The following is a 17875-nucleotide window of genomic DNA, read 5'->3' as shown; positions in this document are numbered from 1 at the left end:
CTCTGCTTCTCTAGAGGAGATGCATTCCCTCACTAGGGACTCTATGCCTGAAATGGTTGCCTTAACTTCCCAGGCTTCAGCCTTTTCATCCTACGCCATGTCTGCCATGCTGGAGGCTTCTCACTGCACTGCGGTGGCTTCGGCTAATTCCCTCGCTATCCGCAGGATCTTGTGGCTTCGAGAGTGGAAGACAGACGCTTCTTCAAAGAAGTACCTTGCTGGGCTCCCATTTGCTGGGTCCAGGCTGTTCGGTGAACAACTGGATGAAATTATTAAGGAAGCTACTGGCGGGAAGAGTACTTCCTTGCCACAGACTAAAACCAGGAAACCTGTCCAGGGAAGGAACCAGTCGAGGTTTCGTTCCTTTCGTTCCTCTAACTGGTCGTCCTCTAAGCCCTCGGCCTCGTCCACTAACTCAGCCAAGGACCAGAAGCCTAACTGGCGCAAGAAGCCGCGTCCACAGAAGTCCGCAGGAGCTGCTGCCACCAAGGCAGCCTCCTCTTGACTATCTGGCCGAGCTAGCAACGTCCTTGGTCGGTGGCAGGCTCTCCCACTTTGGCGACGTGTGGTTTCAACACGTCTCCGATCAGTGGGTGCGGGATATCATCTCCCACGGCTACAGGATAGAATTCTCTTCCAGCCCGCCAAACAGATTTTTTCTGTCAACTCCCCCCTGCTCCAAGGCCGCCGCCTTCTCTCAGGCCGTGGCATCCTTGCAGGCCAACGGAGTAATTGTACCGGTTCCCGCCCGGGAACGGTTCAGAGGTTTCTACTCAAATCTCTTCCTAGTCCCCAAAAAGGACGGTTCCTTCCGGCCCATCCTGGATCTCAAGCTTCTCAACAAGCATGTTCAGGTGCGGCATTTTCACATGGAGTCTCTGCGATCAGTCATTGCCTCAATGACCCAAGGTGATTTCCTGGCATCCATCGACATCAAGGATGCCTATCTGCATGTGCCAATTGCAGTTTCACACTAGCATTGGCTACGTTTTGCAATTGGAGAGGAACATTTCCAATTCGTGGCTCTCCCCTTCGGGTTAGCCACGGCCCCTCGAGTATTCACCAAGGTCATGGCAGCAGTGGTTGCGGTTCTGCACCTCCAGGGGTTGGCAGTGATTCCTTACCTGGACGACCTTCTAGTCAAGGCTTCATCCAGTGCAGACTGTCAGCGGAGTGTCTCGCTCACTCTCGCCACTCTTGTTCAATTCGGGTGGCTTGTCAATCTGCCCAAGTCCACTCTGGCTCCGACCCAGAAACTCACGTACCTAGGGATGCAGTTCGAGACTCTGCCGGCACTTGTCAAGCTGCCCTTAGTCAAACAGCAGTCCCTCCATCTGGCGGTGCGCTCTCTACTGAGGCCCCGCCGTCATTCCATCAGGCACCTAATGCAGGTGCTGGGTCAGATGGTGGCGTCAATGGAAGCGGTTCCCTTTGCCCAGCTCCATCTGCGTCCCCTGCAGCTGGACATTCTCCGCTGTTGGGACAAGCGGACTTCTTCCTTGCACAGATTGGTGGCTCTGTCGCCACAGACCAGGGGCTCTCTTCAGTGGTGGCTTCGGCCCCTCTCTCTGTCTCGGGGACGCTCCTTCCTGGCCCCGTCCTGGGTGATTCTCACCACGGATGCCAGTCTATCCGGCTGGGGAGCAGTATACCTCCACCACCGAGCACAGGGCACTTGGACTCCGTCCGAATCAGCCCTCTTGATCAATGTGCTGGAAATCAGAGCTGTGCTCCTAGCTCTCGTAGCCTTTCACCACCTGTTGGCGGGCAAGCACATTCGAGTCCAGTCAGACAACGCGACAGCGGTTGCCTACATCAATCACCAGGGCGGGACTCGCAGCCACCTGGCAATGTTGGAGGTTCAACGCATCCTTCAGTGGACGGAGGACTCCAAGTCCACCATATCCGCAGTCCACATCCCAGGCGTAGAAAACTGGGAGGCAGATTATCTCAGCCGTCAGGCCGTGGACAGCGGGGAGTGGGCTCTGCATCCGGCAGTGTTTCGGTCAATCTGCCGCAAGTGGGGCACTCCGGAAGTGGATCTAATGGTATCCCGGCACAACAACAAGGTCCCGGTTTACGTGGCTCGCTCCCACGATCCTCAAGCCTTTGCAGCGGACGCGCTGGTTCAAGATTGGTCCCAGTTTCGTCTGTCTTACGTGTTTCCCCCTCTAGCTCTCTTGCCCAGAGTCCTGCGCAAGATCAGAATGGAGGGCCGTCGGGTCATCCTCATTGCTCCGGACTGGCCCAGGCGAGCTTGGTACCCGGACCTGCTCCATCTGTCCGTAGACGTGCCGTGGCATCTTCCGGACCGTCCAGACCTTCTCTCACAAGGTCCGTTTTTCCGCCAGAATTCTGCGGCTCTCAGATTGACGGCGTGGCTCTTGAGTCCTGGATCTTGACGGCTTCTGGTATTCCTCCTGAAGTCATCTCCACTATGACTCGGGCTCGGAAGTCTTCCTCGGCCAAAATTTATCACAGGACTTGGAGAATTTTCCTGTCCTGGTGTCGTTCTTCCGGCCATGCCCCTTGGCCTTTTTCCTTGCCGACCATCCTGTCCTTTCTACAGTCCGGTCTGCAGCTAGGACTATCCCTCAAGGGACAGGTCTCGGCTCTGTCAGTGTTGTTCCAGCGGCGTATCGCCCGGCTGGCTCAGGTGCGCACCTTTATGCAGGGCGCATCCCACATCATTCCGCCTTACCGGCGGCCTTTGGATCCCTGGGACCTTAATCTGGTCCTCACGGCCTTGCAGAAACCCCCCTTTGAGCCTCTTAGGGAGGTTTCTTTGTTTCGTCTTTCACAGAAAGTCGTCTTTCTAGTGGCCATAACTTCCCTCAGGAGAGTCTTTGATTTAGCTGCGCTCTCTTCGGAGTCACCTTTTTTGGTTTTTCATCAAGACAAGGTGGTTCTCCGTCCGACTCCGGACTTTCTCCCTAAGGTGGTATCTCCTTTTCATCTTAACCAGGACATTTCATTGCCTTCCTTTTGTCCGGCTCCTGTTCATCGCTTTGAGAAAGCGTTGCATACTTTAGATCTGGTGCGGGCTCTCCGTATCTATGTGTCACGCACAGCTGTTCTTAGGCGGTGCACCTCTCTTTTTGTGCTGACCACAGGTCGGCGTAAGGGCCTCTCGGCTTCTAAACCGACCCTGGCTCGTTGGATTAGGTCGGCCATTTCTGATGCCTACCAGTGTACTCAGGTGCCTCCCCCGCCGGGGATCAAGGCACACTCGACCAGAGCTGTCGGTGCCTCTTGGGCTTTCAGGCACCAGGCTACGGCTCAGCAGGTCTGTCAGGCTGCCACTTGGTCTAGTCTGCACACCTTTTCGAAGCACTACCAAGTGCATGCTCATGCTTCGGCAGATGCAAGCTTGGGCAGACGCATCCTTCAGGTGGCTGTCGCCCATTTGTGAAGTTAGGTTTCGCCTACTTCGCAGTTTTCTGTTTATTTCCCACCCATGGACTGCTTTGAGACGTCCCATGGTCTGGGTCTCCCATAGGAACGATGAAGAAAAAGAGAATTTTGTTTACTTGCCGTAAATTCTTTTTCTTATAGTTCCGTAATGGGAGACCCAGCACCCTCCCTGTTGCCTGTTGGCAGTTTCTTGTTCCGCGTGTTATCACCGGCTGTTGTTGTAGATAGAGGCTCCGGTTGTTCCGGTTTTTGCTCTATCTCTACTGGTGGGTGGCTATTCTCCTTCAGCTTTTGCACTAAACTGGCTATATTTGGTTATCCAGGGGGTGTATATGCTCGGAGGGAGGAGCTACACTTTTTAGTGTAGTACTTTGTGTGTCCTCCGGAGGCAGAAGCTATACACCCATGGTCTGGGTCTCCCATTACGGAACTATAAGAAAAAGAATTTACGGCAAGTAAACAAAATTCTCTTTTTTACCATGTAATGTACTGAAAAACAGAAAAAAAGATGCATACAATAAATTCACTCTGTTACAGATGTTTGCAGAGAGACCAACTATAAAACTTAGCACACATTTTGATTCTGGAATATAGAATCCTAGAGATCAGAAGAGACCTAAGCGATAACTGCAACTCTTTTGATACCAGACCCAATCCATAAGGCTCAGAGCTTTTCAGACTTAGTAATGTTTTTTTTCTTTAGGTAAATAACTCTTTCTAGGGTCAGTAACGAATTTTATTTTTTTGAATTTCATGTACCTGATCAGATATCCAATATTGGGCTATTAATTTTTCTGCCCCTAAACAGTATGTGAGACACTGCAGTGCATGGTCATCAGTGCTTAAATCTTCAATGTAGTACACAGATCAAGGGCGAAGTTTCTATGTTAACGGAAAAGCCCCCATTTATAATTTTTAATACACCTCTTCAAGAGGATTGTAAGTTGGGGCAGGACCACATCACGTGTAGCAGATTATCTTCATAAAGCACATAGAGGGTTTGGCCGAAGTCCCAATTCAAATGGGAATTGGGGTGTTGTGTACACCTGATCTAGCACATAGAGATAGGATAATCTATGGGATTCTCTTAAGGCCATTTGTGGTACTCTCCAGAATTTCTTCCACTGACCACCTTCAATGAGGTCTATTTCACCCTCCCATTTTTTGTTTAGAGCGTATCTGTTATTACCATTAAAACTAAATCCAGCAAAGCGCTATATAATGCCAAAATCAATCTGCCATAGCTGTGTGAGCTATGATGTGTAGCCATCATTTGAAATACCACATTTTTGGGTACACAACCATCTAGTATGAACAAATACACAAAGAGAGAAAACACCGGACACTAATCAGTTGTTGACCAACTTATCAGCAAAGCAGCTTTGCCATTCAGAGTCCGGTACAACCTTCTCTGACAGGATTACAGCCGAGCTCAAACACAATGGTGCTCCTTCCAGGTAACAGTCCCATCCATAGAAAGCATAAAGAAGAGGAGGGCACTCACCGAGCAGATGTATGCAAGAAGTCTATTTATTATAACACAAGGTGATACATTAAACGGCAGGAGGTAGGAGGAAATGCACAGCACAGCAGACGATGGCCGTTTCATGCTATACAAGCACTTCAACAGGTCTACCTGAGCCCCTCTCCCTAATACGAATGACATAACTGGAGGTATTTATAATATTCAGAGTGGGGTATTTCAAACTCTCTTTGCAGTTTAGAAAGTTCCTTAATAAGGTATCCCAATAAAATGTGAGATATCCTCTGGAGCCCTCGAGCCCCAGCTTTTGAACCCCTTTAATTGATGTAAATATGGCGTTTTCCGAAGTAAATTGTGTGATTTCATGTATATATTCAGTACCTAAGACCAAATCTATATGCATAATATTTCATGTCATCTAGAATAGATAATATGAATTGCAAGATCCGGCGTCATCGCCAGTGCTTTACAAAGCTCGCACATGCGCATGGCTTTTTCCCCCTCATATCAATGAGCTTACGTGACGTCCCAGCTTTTGAGCGGCGCACTGCACAGGATCAAAGGTCTTCTGAAGACTTCCAATCATGCGCCCCATCTACTAGTCATTTGTATATCAACAGTGGACTTTAGAAATACTTTTTCTAAAGAGCTGTTTGTGTGCAATGTAATAAAGGGATTGTTAGGCGTGGAATTTAGACAGGTACACACAGCTGCTGGTGATTCTGGGGATCTGACAGGTTCCCTTTAAGCTCCTGGTTGGAGAACATGTTTTGCACAAAGTGCTGAAACATTGAACAGTTGGACATGTGCACTCAAGAGTTTATAGAAGGTCACGTTAAGTTCTCCTGGAAAGGTTAAAGTGCATTGTAGGATCATCTTGAAATTTCACACGAAAGCCATATATTCCTGACTTTTTGTGAGTAGTGTATGTGAACATTGAAGGTGTCCTTTTTTTATGGGGCCCCTAACCTAATATCTTACCTCTCCCAGGCTAAAAGGCTATTTATGTTGTTGTTGTTGTCGTCGTCGTCGTCGTCCTACCCATAAACATGTTAGCTTTTCGCCTGGGAGAGGCTTGATGTTAAGTTAAGGGTCCTGTCAAAGAGGGTCACGTTGCCTGATGGGCTCCCATGAATTGACCAGTATATTCCATGTAGCAATAATGCAATTGAAATTTCATATGCTCAATGTTCACGTATTTCTTGCTACTTACAAAGTGCTGCTGTACTCTTTTATCTGTGTATTATGCAGTCATAGCAACTTGCCCCTGTTCACACTTGCTTTATTCTGTTTGGAGATGCTGGTCAGTTTTTTTGTTTTTTGATCCCGAATAAAGTCAAGAATAGCCTCCCAATTAAAAGTATCAACCAACTCTCTGACATTCCATGAGAGAAACTTGACGTGGATAGCCAATGCACTGTTCTGTAAATGGATTGAAAAATTTAGGTGAGATAAATGCTTCCAGCCCCCATGTACACCAGCAAGAATCATAGCAAGTAAGACACAAAGTTAGTCTTGAAATGAATTTCGACGGCATTGAGAACTATACAGTACATTTTGAAGACACAAAATCCCAGAGAAGAAACAAACAACATAAAATTACATTTCCATCTGACCGGGGCAGATGGAAGAAGGCACCAGTCCATCCAGAAACTGAGTATAGAGCAGACGGGTGAACTGAAAGAGCAAAGTAAATGTTTCTTGGGAGCCCACCATTGTAGGATGGTGAAAGGGATACAAGAGTCCACTGGGTCCTTGGTTAGTTAGTAAAGAATATAACTCCAACAGTAAATCGGATAATCACCGATGGCACATGTCTTAAGATGTAGGAAGTCACCATTGTTAATCTAAAAGGATTCTTTGCTCATTTAGATCCATCCAACGGAGTGTTCCTTTAGGATGTTCAAAAAAGACAGTCTCTCCCAGAGCTGCCACTCATGCATTTTGCTGCATAGTGTAGAAAATTATCAGATTGCATAGATGGCATTTTACATCCAAAAATCTGTGCTCTCTGCTTTGAGACTTCAGTAGGAAGGTAGTCTGGGAAGAAGGACAATTTTTGACCATTGAGTGAGATGTCCCCTTTATTGCGGGCGGCTTTTAGGATAGCATATCTTTCCTTGCAATGAAGAAGCTTAATTAGGACCGGACTCGGAGGAGCTCCTGTTTGGTAGCGGTCTAGTAGGCACCAGACATCAAAAGTAGCCATTTTACAAAATTCTCAGTATAGACAGGAGAAGCAGAAGGCAATATCGCTGTGCTGCCCATAACAGGAAGAATACAAAAAAACATTTGTATAATAAAAGGAGTGATTTTATTTCTATGTGTTTCAGGAGTCTGAGCCCCCTTCTTCAGGAAAGGAATCACTGATGCACACTTTTTTAGTGTGAAACAGAGTGATTCCTTTCCTGAAGAAGGGGGCTCAAACTCCTGAAATGCATAGAGATAAAATCACTCCTTTGTCACTCTGTCATGCAGATCCAGTCAAAGTTATTTGCAGCATGGTCCCCTGATTCCTCCATGATCACAGAGGGTTGATTAGAATCCATACCAGACTGTGTCTGTGACCCATAATGGGATGCAACGCATTTGGCTGGAGTTCTGGCAAAGCCAGCTTATTTAATCACATTGTTTATATCTCCCACCCTGGTACCTGATGAGGGCGCATCGGTGCCGTCTTGGATCTCTATATCCATGCAGGATGCAGACTCCCATTACTTTTTGGTGGCCAATCCAGCCATGCTCATGCCGCCGATAGGTCGCTGTGAATCCAGGGATTGTTTAGGTGTGGCTGCTCATAAAGGCCAGCCAAGCCACACACCTTTTATGTATATATTTTAGTTGTGGTCGTGGTAATGCATCGAAATCCCTGCGATTGCATTGCAGAAGAGAGTGATGGGCTACCAGGTTGGCATTCATGCATGTCACAACCATTTAAATGCAGTGGTCAGAGATTGACAGTGGCATGTAAGTGTATAAACAGCAGTGACTGAAGATGGTTCTGATTATTGAAGTTAGGCCTAAGCCACACGGCGAGAAAAACAGTGCGAGTGGAGTGCGATAAAACATCGCATTCCCCTCGGACCAATTCTAGCCTGTGTGTCAGCACACATGAGCGATTATTTTCTCAGCCCTAATCGGACTGAGAAAACAATCGCAGCATGCTGCGATTGTAATGCGAGACTCTTTTCTTTGTCGCTCCATTGGGAGACCCAGACAATTGGGTGTATAGCTTCTGCCTCCGGAGGCCACACAAAGTATTACACTTTAAAAAGTGTAACCCCTCCCCTCTGCCTATACACCCTCCCGTGCATCACTGGCTCCTCAGTTTTATGCTTTGTGTGGAAGGAGGCACACATCCACTCATGCATTCTCATTTTAGTTATATCGGTTGGAAGAAAAGTGGGCCCCCACGGGGCCCCCGGCATGTTCCCTTCTCACCCCACTACGTCGGCGGTGCTGTTAAGGTTGAGGTACCCATGGTGGGTACAAAGGCCGGAGCCTCATGCCGTCTCCTTCACCATCCCTTAGCGGCTCTGGGAGAAGTGGGATCCTGAGCGGTCATCCATTCACTGGGACCGTGCTCTCTCCGCAGCCCCTGTGGGAATCTGTCGGACAGGAGTTGATTTATCCTCAGGGACCGGGCCCTGCATCACTAAGGTACTCTGTATCCCCATGGGGGATGTGCATGGAGCGCCTTCATCCCGGACGCTGCAGCAGCTGCTTATTTGCGACGGCCGGCGGACTTCCGCGCCGACCGCGCCTGTTTGTCGGCCGCGGTCTTAAATTTAGTCCCCGGCTTCAATTGCGGCCTAGTAGCAAAACTCCCGCTCCCGGGCCTGTCTATCAGGGGTAAGGGCGGGACTGCCGACCTGACGTCGGTTGTGAGGGCCGGAGCATCCTATATGTTTCCTCCCCCCTCACTGATCACTGTGGGGACTCCAGATTCCCGCACTTTTCTAGCGCCGCCCACGGCCCCACTCCACCCCAGAGAGCTCCGGCAGCCATTTTTTTGGCATTCTGCCTGTGGAGGATTTCCAGGAAAGAGCTCTGCAACGCTGGGAGACCTAAGGCAGGGAATCTGGAGGACACACACTCCGCTTTTTAGCGGTCGGTAAGCCACACCGGTCACCCGGTGCTGGTCCCCCTAGGGTGCCGGAATAGATACGTATTTATATATATATATATATATATATATTTCTGTTCGGTCGGGCTGTATACCCTTTCCCATATACCCTCAGTGATCACTCTCCTAGGAGACAACAGCATGTCGTCCACAAGGAGCAAGGGTGCCAAGGCACAGGGTTATTTTGCGACCTGTACCTCTTGTGCGGCTAAGTTACCTGCGGGTTCCACCTACCCTCACTGTGAGCAATGCTCAACCCCTGTTTTGCTTGCTCAGCCGGAGCCTCGGTCACTAGTGGGCCCCTCGGCTCAGGTAGAACCCCTTGCTCCCCCTGTCCAGGCGGCAGGGACAGAGTTTGCAGTTTTTGTTGAAAAACTCTGAGTCACTCTCACAATCCATGGCTCAGTCTATGGACAAATGGTCTGCCAAGCTGCTTGAAGCTTTGCAGTCCAGACCGGTCCTTCCACAGGCCCCGGGCCCTGTTGGATCTTCGCCTCCAGGCCCCTCTCTGTCCGCGCCGCAGCACGTTCCCAGGGGGGGCCCTAGGTCTCATGTGGAGGACTCCGGCCCGGACCACAGTCCCAGACCGGCTAAGCGGGCCCGCTGGGAATCTTCCCCGACTTCTTCACGCTGCTCGGGTTCCCAGCTTGAGGACTCTCTGGAGGACGAGGCGGACGTCGCACCTCAGGGCTCTGACCCTGACGTTGCTCTCAATCTTGATACACCTGAAGGGGACGCCATAGTAAATGACCTTATCTCGTCCATCAACCAGGTGTTAGATATATCTCCCCCGCTGCCACCTGTAGAGGAGTCGACTTCTCAGCAGGAGAAACACCAGTTTCGGTTCCCTAAACGTACACGGAGTGCGTTTTTCGATCACTCTAACTTCAGAGATGCTGTCCAGAAGCCCAGAGCGGTTCCGGACAAGCGCTTTACTAAGCGCCTTACTGACACACGTTATCCCTTCCCCTCTGACGTTGTTAAGGGTTGGGCTCAATGTCCCAAGGTGGATCCCCCAGTCTCTAGATTGGCGGCTAGATCTGTGGTATCGGTTGCAGATGGCTCATCGCTAAAGGATGCCACTGACAGGCAGATAGAGCTCCTGGTGAAATCCATCTATGAAGCCACGGGCGCGTCTTTTGCCCCGGCTTTTGCAGCCGTGTGGGCACTCCAAGCTATCTCAGCTTGTCTGGCTGAGATTACTGCGGTCACACGTAATTCTGCTCCGCAGGTTGCGTCTTTGACTTCTCAGGCGTCAGCCTTTTCTTCCTACGCCATGAACGCAGTTCTAGACTCTGCTAGCCGTACAGCGGTGGCATCCGCTAACTCTGTGGCAGTCCGCAGGGCCATGTGGCTGCGCGAATGGAAGGCAGACTCGGCTTCCAAGAGGTTCTTAACCGGTTTGCCGTTTTCTGGCGACCGCTTGTTTGGCGAACGATTGGATGAGATTATAAAGGAATCCAAGGGAAAGGACTCCTCCTTACCCCAGTCCAAACCGAAGAGACCTCAGCAACGGAAAATACAATCGAGGTTTCGGTCCTTTCGTCCCTCCGCCAAGCCCCAATCTTCTTCGTCCAGCAGGCCGGAGAAAGGCCAGAGGAACTCCTATGCGTGGCGGTCCAAGTCACGCCCCCCAAAAGGCCGCAGGAGGCACTGCTTCCAAGGCGGCCTCCTCATGACTCTCGGCATCCCTGAACCGCATCCTCGGTCGGTGGCAAGCTCTCCCGCTTTTGCGACGCCTGGTGGCCACATGTTCAAGACCGATGGGTGAGCGACATTCTGTCTCACGGTTACAGGATAGAGTTCAGCTCTCGTCCCTCGACTCGTTTCTTCAGAACCTCTCCGCCGCCCGAGCGAGCCGATGCACTTTTTCAGGCGGTGAACGCTCTGAAGACAGAAGGAGTTGTGATCCCTGTTCCCCCCCAGGAACATGGTCGCGGCTTTTACTCCAACTTGTTTGTGGTGCCAAAGAAGGACGGCTCGTTCCGTCCCGTTCTGGACCTCAAACTGCTCAACAGACATGTGAGCACCAGACGGTTTCGGATGGAATCTCTCCGCTCGGTCATCGCTTCGATGTCACAAGGAGACTTCCTAGCATCGATCGACATCAAGGATGCTTATCTCCATGTGCCGATCGCACCCGAACATCAACGCTTTTTGCGTTTCGCCATCGGGGACGAACACCTTCAGTTCGTGGCTTTGCCTTTCGGCCTGGCGACAGCCCCAAGGGTGTTCACCAAGGTCATGGCATCTGTTGTGGCGATCCTACACTCACAGGGCCACTCGGTGATTCCCTACTTAGACGATCTTCTGGTCAGGGCACCCTCTCAGATGGCGTGTCAAAACAGCCTTTCCGTCGCTCTGGCGACTCTCCAGCAGTTCGGGTGGATCATCAACTTCCCAAAATCCAAGTTGACACCGACCCAATCACTGACGTACCTTGGGATGGAGTTTCATACTCAGTCAGCAGTAGTCATGCTACCGCTGGACAAACAGCTTTCGCTGAAGGCAGGGGTGCAATCTCTTCTTCGGGGTCAGTCACACCCCTTGAGGCGCCTCATGCACTTCCTGGGGAAGATGGTGGCAGCGATGGAGGCAGTGCCCTTCGCGCAATTCCATCTGCGGCCACTCCAGTGGGACATTCTCCGCAAATGGGACAGGAGGTCGACTTCCCTCGACAGGAACGTCTCTCTTTCCCTTGCAACCAAGATGTCACTTCAGTGGTGGCTCCTTCCCAACTCTCTGTCGCAGGGAAAATCCTTCCTACCCCCCACCTGGGCTGTGGTCACCACGGACGCGAGCCTGTCAGGGTGGGGGGGCGGTTTTTCTCCATCACAGGGCTCAGGGAACCTGGACTCCGATAGTCATCCCTTCAGATCAATATTCTGGAGATAAGGGCAGTGTATCTAGCCCTATTGGCCTTTCATCGGTGGCTGGAGGGCAGGCAGATCGGGATCCAGTCGGACAACGCCACTGCCATCGCATACATCAACCACCAAGGCGGCACTCGCAGTCGTCAAGCCTTCCAGGAAGTCCGACGGATTCTGCAGTGGGTGGAAGCCACAGCTTCCACCATCTCCGCAGTTCACATCCCGGGCGTAGAAAACTGGGAAGCAGATTTTCTCAGTCGACAGGGCATGGACGCGGGGGAATGGTCTCTTCACCCAGACGTGTTTCGAGAGATCTGTCGCCGCTGGGGAACGCCGGACGTCGATCTCATGGCGTCACGGCACAACAACAAAGTCCCGGCATTCATGGCCCGGTCTCAAGATCACAGAGCTCTGGCGGCGGACACATTAGTTCAGGATTGGTCGTAGTTTCGACTGCCCTATGTATTTCCTCCTCTGGCGATGCTGCCCAGAGTGCTGCGCAAAATCAGGTCCGACTGTCGTCGCGCCATTCTCGTCGCCCCAGATTGGCCGAGGCGGTCGTGGTACCCGGATCTGTGGCATCTCACGGTGGGTCAACCGTGGGCGCTCCCAGACCGCCCAGACTTGCTGTCACAAGGGCCGTTTTTTCCATCTGAATTCTGCGGCCCTCAACCTGACTGTGTGGCCATTGAGTCCTGGCTCCTAGTGTCCTCAGGGTTATCTCAAGATGTCATTGCCACTATGAGACAGGCCAGGAAACCAACGTCCGCCAAGATCTATCACAGGTCTTAGAGGATCTTCTTATCCTGGTGCTCTGATAATGGTTTTACTCCCTGGCCCTTTGCCTTACCCACTTTTCTTTCATTCCTTCAATCCGGAATGGACAAGGGTTTGTCTCTCGGCTCTCTCAAGGGACAAGTATCGGCGCTATCCGTATTTTTTCAAAAGCGTCTAGCCAGGCTTCCGCAGGTCCGCACGTTCCTGCAGGGAGTTTGCCACATAGTCCCACCTTACAAGCGTCCGCTGGAACCCTGGGACCTTAACAGGGTGCTAACGGCTCTTCAGAAACCACCTTTCGAGCTGCTGCGGGATGTCTCTTTATCACGTCTTTCGCAGAAGGTGGCATTTCTAGTGGCAGTTACATCGCTCCGTAGAGTGTCGGAGCTGGCAGCGCTGTCATGCAAAGCCCCCTTCCTGGTTTTTCACCAGGATAAGGTGGTTCTGCGTCCGGTCCCGGAATTTCTCCCTAAGGTGGTATCCCCTTTTCATCTCAATCAGGATATCTCCTTACCTTCATTTTGCCCTCATCCAATTCACCAATGTGAAAAGGATTTGCACTCATTAGATCTGGTGAGAGCACTCCGGCTCTACGTGTCTCGCACGGCGCCCCTGCGCCGTTCAGATGCCCTCTTTGTCCTTGTCGCTGGCCAGCGTAAGGGTTCGCAGGCTTCCAAGTCAACCTTGGCTCGGTGGATCAAGGAACCGATTCTTGAAGCCTACCGTTCTTCTGGGCTTCCGCTTTCTTTGGGGCTGAAAGCCCATTCTACCAGAGCCGTGGGTGCGTCCTGGGCATTGCGGCACCGGGCTACGGCTCAGCAGGTGTGTCAGGCAGCTACCTGGTCTAGTCTGCACACTTTCACAAAACACTATCAGGTGCATACCTATGCTTCGGCAGACGCCAGCCTAGGTAGGCGAGTCCTTCAGGCGGCGGTTGCCCACCTGTAAGAGGGGGTCGTTTTCGGCTCTTTTTTATCGAGGTATTCTTTTACCCACCCAGGGACTGCTTTTGGACGTCCCAATTGTCTGGGTCTCCCAATGGAGCGACAAAGAAGAAGGGAATTTTGTTTACTTACCGTAAATTCCTTTTCTTCTAGCTCCTATTGGGAGACCCAGCACCCACCCCTGTTCCCTTCGGGCTGTTTGTTCTTTTGTGTACACATGTTGTTCATGTTGAATTGTTCTTTTGGTTCATGGTTTTCAGTTCTCCGAACATCCTTCGGATTGAATTTACCTTAGACCAATTTATAAGTTTCCTCCTTCCTGCTTTTGCACCAAAACTGAGGAGCCCGTGATGCACGGGAGGGTGTATAGGCAGAGGGGAGGGGTTACACTTTTTAAAGTGTAATACTTTGTGTGGCCTCCGGAGGCAGAAGCTATACACCCAATTGTCTGGGTCTCCCAATAGGAGCTAGAAGAAAAGGAATTTACGGTAAGTAAACAAAATTCCCTTCTTTCTCTCGCATCCATTCAAGTGAATGGGGCGAGAGAAAAATCGCACTGCACTCGTGGTACACCGGTGTACCGCGAGTGCAGTTCGAGAATGGCAATAGCCGGCTACAGAGGAGAGAGGGAGATAAATCCCTCCCTCCCCTCCTGAGTGCCGGCCCGCCCCCCGCAGCTGAGGTCTGCTCGCACGAACGGACCTCAGTAGCAAGGACACACGCATGACACTCGGCTCTGCTGTACTGCCAGCACGAGCCGAGTGTCATGCAATTGGATCGCAGTAGTCCCCGTGTGGCCCCAGCCTTAGAGGCAGGTACCACTACACATCTTGTATGTAGCAGGTTCTTCACCTCTACCCGCTCCATACACATGCACCAGATATTAAGGAACATGGTTTTTTTTGGGAAGGGGGTTATAGACAGTGACTTAAGTGTTAGGTTGTAGACTATATTTTTCTCAGGTATTTTGTAGTCTAAGGGGTACTTTGCACGCTGCGACATAGCAAGCCGATTGTAGCGATGCCGAATGCGATAGTCTCCGCCCCCATCGCAGATGCGATCTCTTGTGATAGCTGCCGTAGCGAACATTATCGCTACGGCAGCTTCACACGCACTTACCTGCCCTGCGACGTCGCTCTGGCCGGCGACCCGCCTCCTTCCTAAGGGGGCGGGTCGTGCGGCGTAACAGCGACGGCAGGCGGCGAATAGAAGCGGAGGGACGGAGATGAGTGGGACGTAAACATCCCGCCCACCTTCTTCCTTCCTCATTGCTGGCGGGATGCAGGTAAGGAGATGTTCCTCGCTCCTGCGGCTTCATACACAGTGAAGTGTGCTGCCGCAGGAACGAGGAACAACATCGTACTTGTCGCTGCAGCGAAATTATGGAAATGACAGACACTACACAGATCACCGATTTTCGATGCTTTTACGATCGTTTATCGGTGTTTCTAGGCTTTACACGTTGTGACGACGTTACCAGCGCAGGATGTGTGTCACTTTCGATTTGACCCCGATGAGATCGCAGTAGCGATGTCGCAACATGCAAAGTACCCCTTAGTGTTCCCATATATTCTTCTATCTAATGTGATGTATCTCTAATATGATACTGAAACCTCGGGCAGGTGGAAATCAGCACTGATTCTAGGATTTTCTATGGGTTTGATATTGGCTTCCAATGCATTATTTTTGTGCCAACATTTTCCACAAGCCAAATAAAATCATTGACTGCAGAGTTTTTGTCAATAGGTCTGGCAGTGTGCATATGTATATCTTACCTTGTGTCATGTTGATAGGACACCAATCCCATGAGGGGGCTTTATTCCATGGCTGCTGGTAAACAGCAGTCTGCAGACGGAGTTGCTCTCATTTTAAATATCCTCTTCAGAGAGGTAGAGGACAGGAACTCATGTGCCACCTATTGGGGATAGCAATTCTAAAAGTCAAATCGACCATTTAACAAGCCTTGCCACTTGACTTATAAAGCCAAACCAGACACTCTAATTGCAGACACGTGTTTAAGAGTGTTTGCCAATCATCAGTGGAAAGCAGGTCCTCTGCTTGGCTAGGTGAGGGCCTCTGCCAAGGGCACTTATCTGCAAATGGAGTGTCTGATTTAGGCCTTTTATCCTCAGTCATGTGATCCGAATCGTTAAAGGGTCGATATTGACTTTTAGGGTTGCCGCATTCAATAAACGGCACAAGAGTTATTCTCCTCTTTGAATAGGTTATTTACAAATAGAAATCCCTGGAGGAGTTTTGCGTGTTCTATACGTTGGATTGGCACTTTGCACGAGGAAAAGCATTCCATCTTAGCATCTTAGGGAGTTGTAGAAAGTGCAAAGTGCGTTCTTATCAGCATTTCAAGAACAACATTCATGAGGAAGCCTATGCTGATTCCTGTCACTATTTACCTAAAATTCCTGGAAAAGGTTGATTCGGGGCCTTTTTCCAAGTTTGGTCTCTCTAATCTTGAAATTGCAGTAAATACTCTATTTACAACACTGTAAGAGTATTTTGCAGTGATTGGGACAGTATAATACTGATGCTATATGTATTTCTTCATAAACCAGATACAAAACGGATCCATGGCTTTGGGATTTAGAGTGGGATGTTCAAGAATTCAAGCAAAAGAAGGTGAAACCTAGCAAGAAGAAAGATGTGAAATCTATACCAGAATATAATCCAAGGAGCCAGGATGTCACTGACCCCCACGATGGTAAGTACACGAATATTCCTAGGCACTAGTATAGTATAAACCACTTTTCTGTACATGGTTTTTCCTCAATTTCTTTTGTGACTTTGTTGCGGATTGGCTTTAATTTTACCCCAATAATCTCAATATATCTAGATTCTGGACCTCCCAGTGAAGAAGAAGAGTCAAAGCCTTTTCCTGGTAAAGTTTACCTGGATGATATTATTGAGAGAACTCTACCATACCTGCCTAAAAGAAGCCAACATCTGCCAGGGCATCCTGGGTAAGTGATGGATACAAAAGATATTTCTCTGTCGTTTCATTGGGGGACACAGGACCATGGGTTATGCTGCTGTCACTAGGAGGCTGACACTAAGTAAACAGAAAAAGTTAGCTCCTCCCCAGCAGTATAACCCCTGAGCCGGAGGCGGGCTCAATCAGTTTTTTGCTTAGTGTCGTAGGAGGCTGATGTGGGCCGACTGGGCCCCCTTCAGCCACTTGATTTTTTGCGTTATTTTTTTCATTTTTTCTCGGCGAATCTGTGGTAATTTTCTTTTTCTGCAGGTATCTTTTTCTTTACCTCAGCTCTCGCAGCCCGTGTGGGTACCACTCCCCTGGGTCGCAGAGGCTTGAGTTGTCGGGCCCTCTCCCCCGTCCAATTCCACGGTACCACTCCCCGGTTGGCACGCGGGGCTGAACTTTCCTGGGCACCCCTATTCACCCTGCAGTACCACCCCAAAGGGTCGCAAGGGGCATACAGCAGGGACTGGACCTCCGCAGCGCATCTGGATTTTTTGGATGGGGCCCGCAACGCTGCTACATTTAGGGGCTTCCACCCCAATGGCGTCCAACTCCCCGCCTTCTTCAGCCTGCTTCCTGGTGCCCGCAGCCATCCCTTCGCTGAGCGGAGCACACAGGAGCATGTGCAGAGTCTCAGCCTGCACACTGGACAGCGCGCCGCGGATCAGGTAGGACCCCTACCTTCTCCCCCCTCGGACGGCTGCAGAAATTTAGGCCCCGGTCTGGGCCTACTCGCCGGACTCCCCCCGCTGCGTACGTGGAGCTCCCTGCCGACTGCGGGCGGCCCCGCATCGCTGCTGCGCCGCCGCCGCTTGCGGCCGGGTCCGCCGGCGCTGCCCCTGTACCTTTAACAGCTTCAAACGCCGCCGCTCCTGAGGTCGGGTCCGCCGGCGCTGCCTCTGCCCGCAACGGCACCGCGGCTCGGCCACTGTCCTCGGGCCCCTAGACCGCCTACCGCACAGCGCGCCGAGGATACCGGCGCTACCTCTGCCCGCGACGGTACCTCCGCTTAGGCCCCGTCCTCGGCGTGCCCAGGCCGCATCCCGCACAGCGCGCCGAGGATCCTCTCCGCCGCCGCCTGCGGTCGGCTCCCCCGGCGCTACCTCTGCCCGCGACGGTACCTCTGCGTAGGCCCTGTCCTCGGCGTGCCCAGGCCGCATCCCGCACAGCGCGCCGAGGATCCTCTCCGCCGCCGCCTGCGGCCGGGTCCGCCGGCGCGGCCTCTGCCCGCCCCGGCACCTTAAAAATTTAGCCCCCGGCTTCGGCCCT

General features: G+C 51.2%; 1 protein-coding gene across 4 annotated transcripts in view; it reads left to right on the top strand.

The window, feature by feature from the left end:
- Positions 1-17875, top strand: part of POLG (DNA polymerase gamma, catalytic subunit) — a 217455-nt gene that overhangs the window by 66566 nt on the left and 133014 nt on the right. For all 4 annotated transcript variants that reach the window (XM_075345933.1, XM_075345936.1, XM_075345935.1 and 1 more), the window contains 2 exons: positions 16185-16330; positions 16463-16589. In XM_075345933.1, coding sequence (XP_075202048.1) covers positions 16185-16330; positions 16463-16589 — 273 coding nt within the window. The remainder of the gene's footprint in view (positions 1-16184; positions 16331-16462; positions 16590-17875) is intronic.

The sequence above is a fragment of the Anomaloglossus baeobatrachus genome, chromosome 4 (genome assembly GCF_048569485.1).
Source record: "Anomaloglossus baeobatrachus isolate aAnoBae1 chromosome 4, aAnoBae1.hap1, whole genome shotgun sequence".
NCBI lineage: Eukaryota > Metazoa > Chordata > Amphibia > Anura > Aromobatidae > Anomaloglossus > Anomaloglossus baeobatrachus.
The sequence above is the reverse complement of the archived record's forward strand: the minus strand, read 5'-3'. Positions and strand labels throughout refer to the sequence as shown.